Source organism: Charadrius vociferus, unplaced genomic scaffold (assembly GCF_000708025.1).
Source record: "Charadrius vociferus isolate BGI_N301 unplaced genomic scaffold, ASM70802v2 scaffold1171, whole genome shotgun sequence".
In the NCBI taxonomy this organism is placed as follows: Eukaryota; Metazoa; Chordata; class Aves; order Charadriiformes; family Charadriidae; genus Charadrius; species Charadrius vociferus.
This window is the reverse complement of record NW_009646862.1, coordinates 102,743-103,498: the sequence shown is the minus strand read 5'-3', so window position 1 is coordinate 103,498 and position 756 is coordinate 102,743. Positions and strand designations below refer to the sequence as shown.

At 64.9% G+C, this 756-nt stretch overlaps 1 protein-coding gene across 1 annotated transcript in view; it reads right to left on the bottom strand.

Annotated features, from left to right (window-relative positions):
* The window catches only part of LOC104294722, an 11,709-nt gene that overhangs the window by 1,935 nt on the left and 9,018 nt on the right, over positions 1 to 756 (bottom strand). Inside the window, exons 7-10 of the mRNA XM_009894364.1 lie at positions 617 to 707; positions 484 to 533; positions 235 to 376; positions 37 to 134 (exon numbers count right to left, since the gene is read on the bottom strand). Of these exons, the coding sequence (XP_009892666.1) occupies positions 37 to 134; positions 235 to 376; positions 484 to 533; positions 617 to 707 (381 nt within the window). The remainder of the gene's footprint in view (positions 1 to 36; positions 135 to 234; positions 377 to 483; positions 534 to 616; positions 708 to 756) is intronic.

The window sequence follows — 756 nt, the reverse complement described above, 5'->3', positions numbered from 1 at the left end:
GGGCGGCAGCACCGCAGGACCGAGGGGGGAACTTACATAGGAGTGCACCTTGCGCAGCCGAACCTGCGAGACCAGACCCCCACGGCGGTAGGGCGAGAAGGAGCTGGTGTCACCGATCTCCAACCTGAAGGCATCTGGGGAGGAGAGGGGGATGGACGTCATGGGCACCATCAAGGACCCAGCGAGGTCCCCAGCCCTGGGCCGGCGTAGCCGGGACCCCCCTGAGCAGCTCACCCAGCACACGGATGGGGATGGGCTCCCGGTTGTTCAGCTCCGTCATCCCCTCCACACCAGAAAACGTCACCAGGTCACCGTCACAGAAGAAGCGGCTGTGGCTGTCCTCTGCCACCATGTATGTCACCACACCTGGGTTGCCCTGAGGAAGGGAAGGGATGTGAGGGCGGGAGACTGGACTCGGGTGGCATAAAGCCACCAGAGGAGGTAGCGGCGTTTCAGGGGAGCCTGCTGAGGTTGTCCTCCTACCTGGGAGATGTCCTGCACGATGGCACACACCGGGTCCCCTTCTTCTGGGTCTTCAACGACAAAGCGTGTCCCAAAGTCACAGAACAGCTGCCTGCAGAGGACCGACGGGTTTTTGCCGGAGGAGCCGCCTCACCAGGCTGCCCGAGCACTGCCAGGTCCTGCCTGGGGCTGAGCAGCCCCACCAGCGGCATGGGGGCACGGGCTACAGAGCAGGGCTGGGGGCTCTGGGGACAAGGTGACCCGGAGACAGTGGCAGGACCCCGCGGCAGAGAC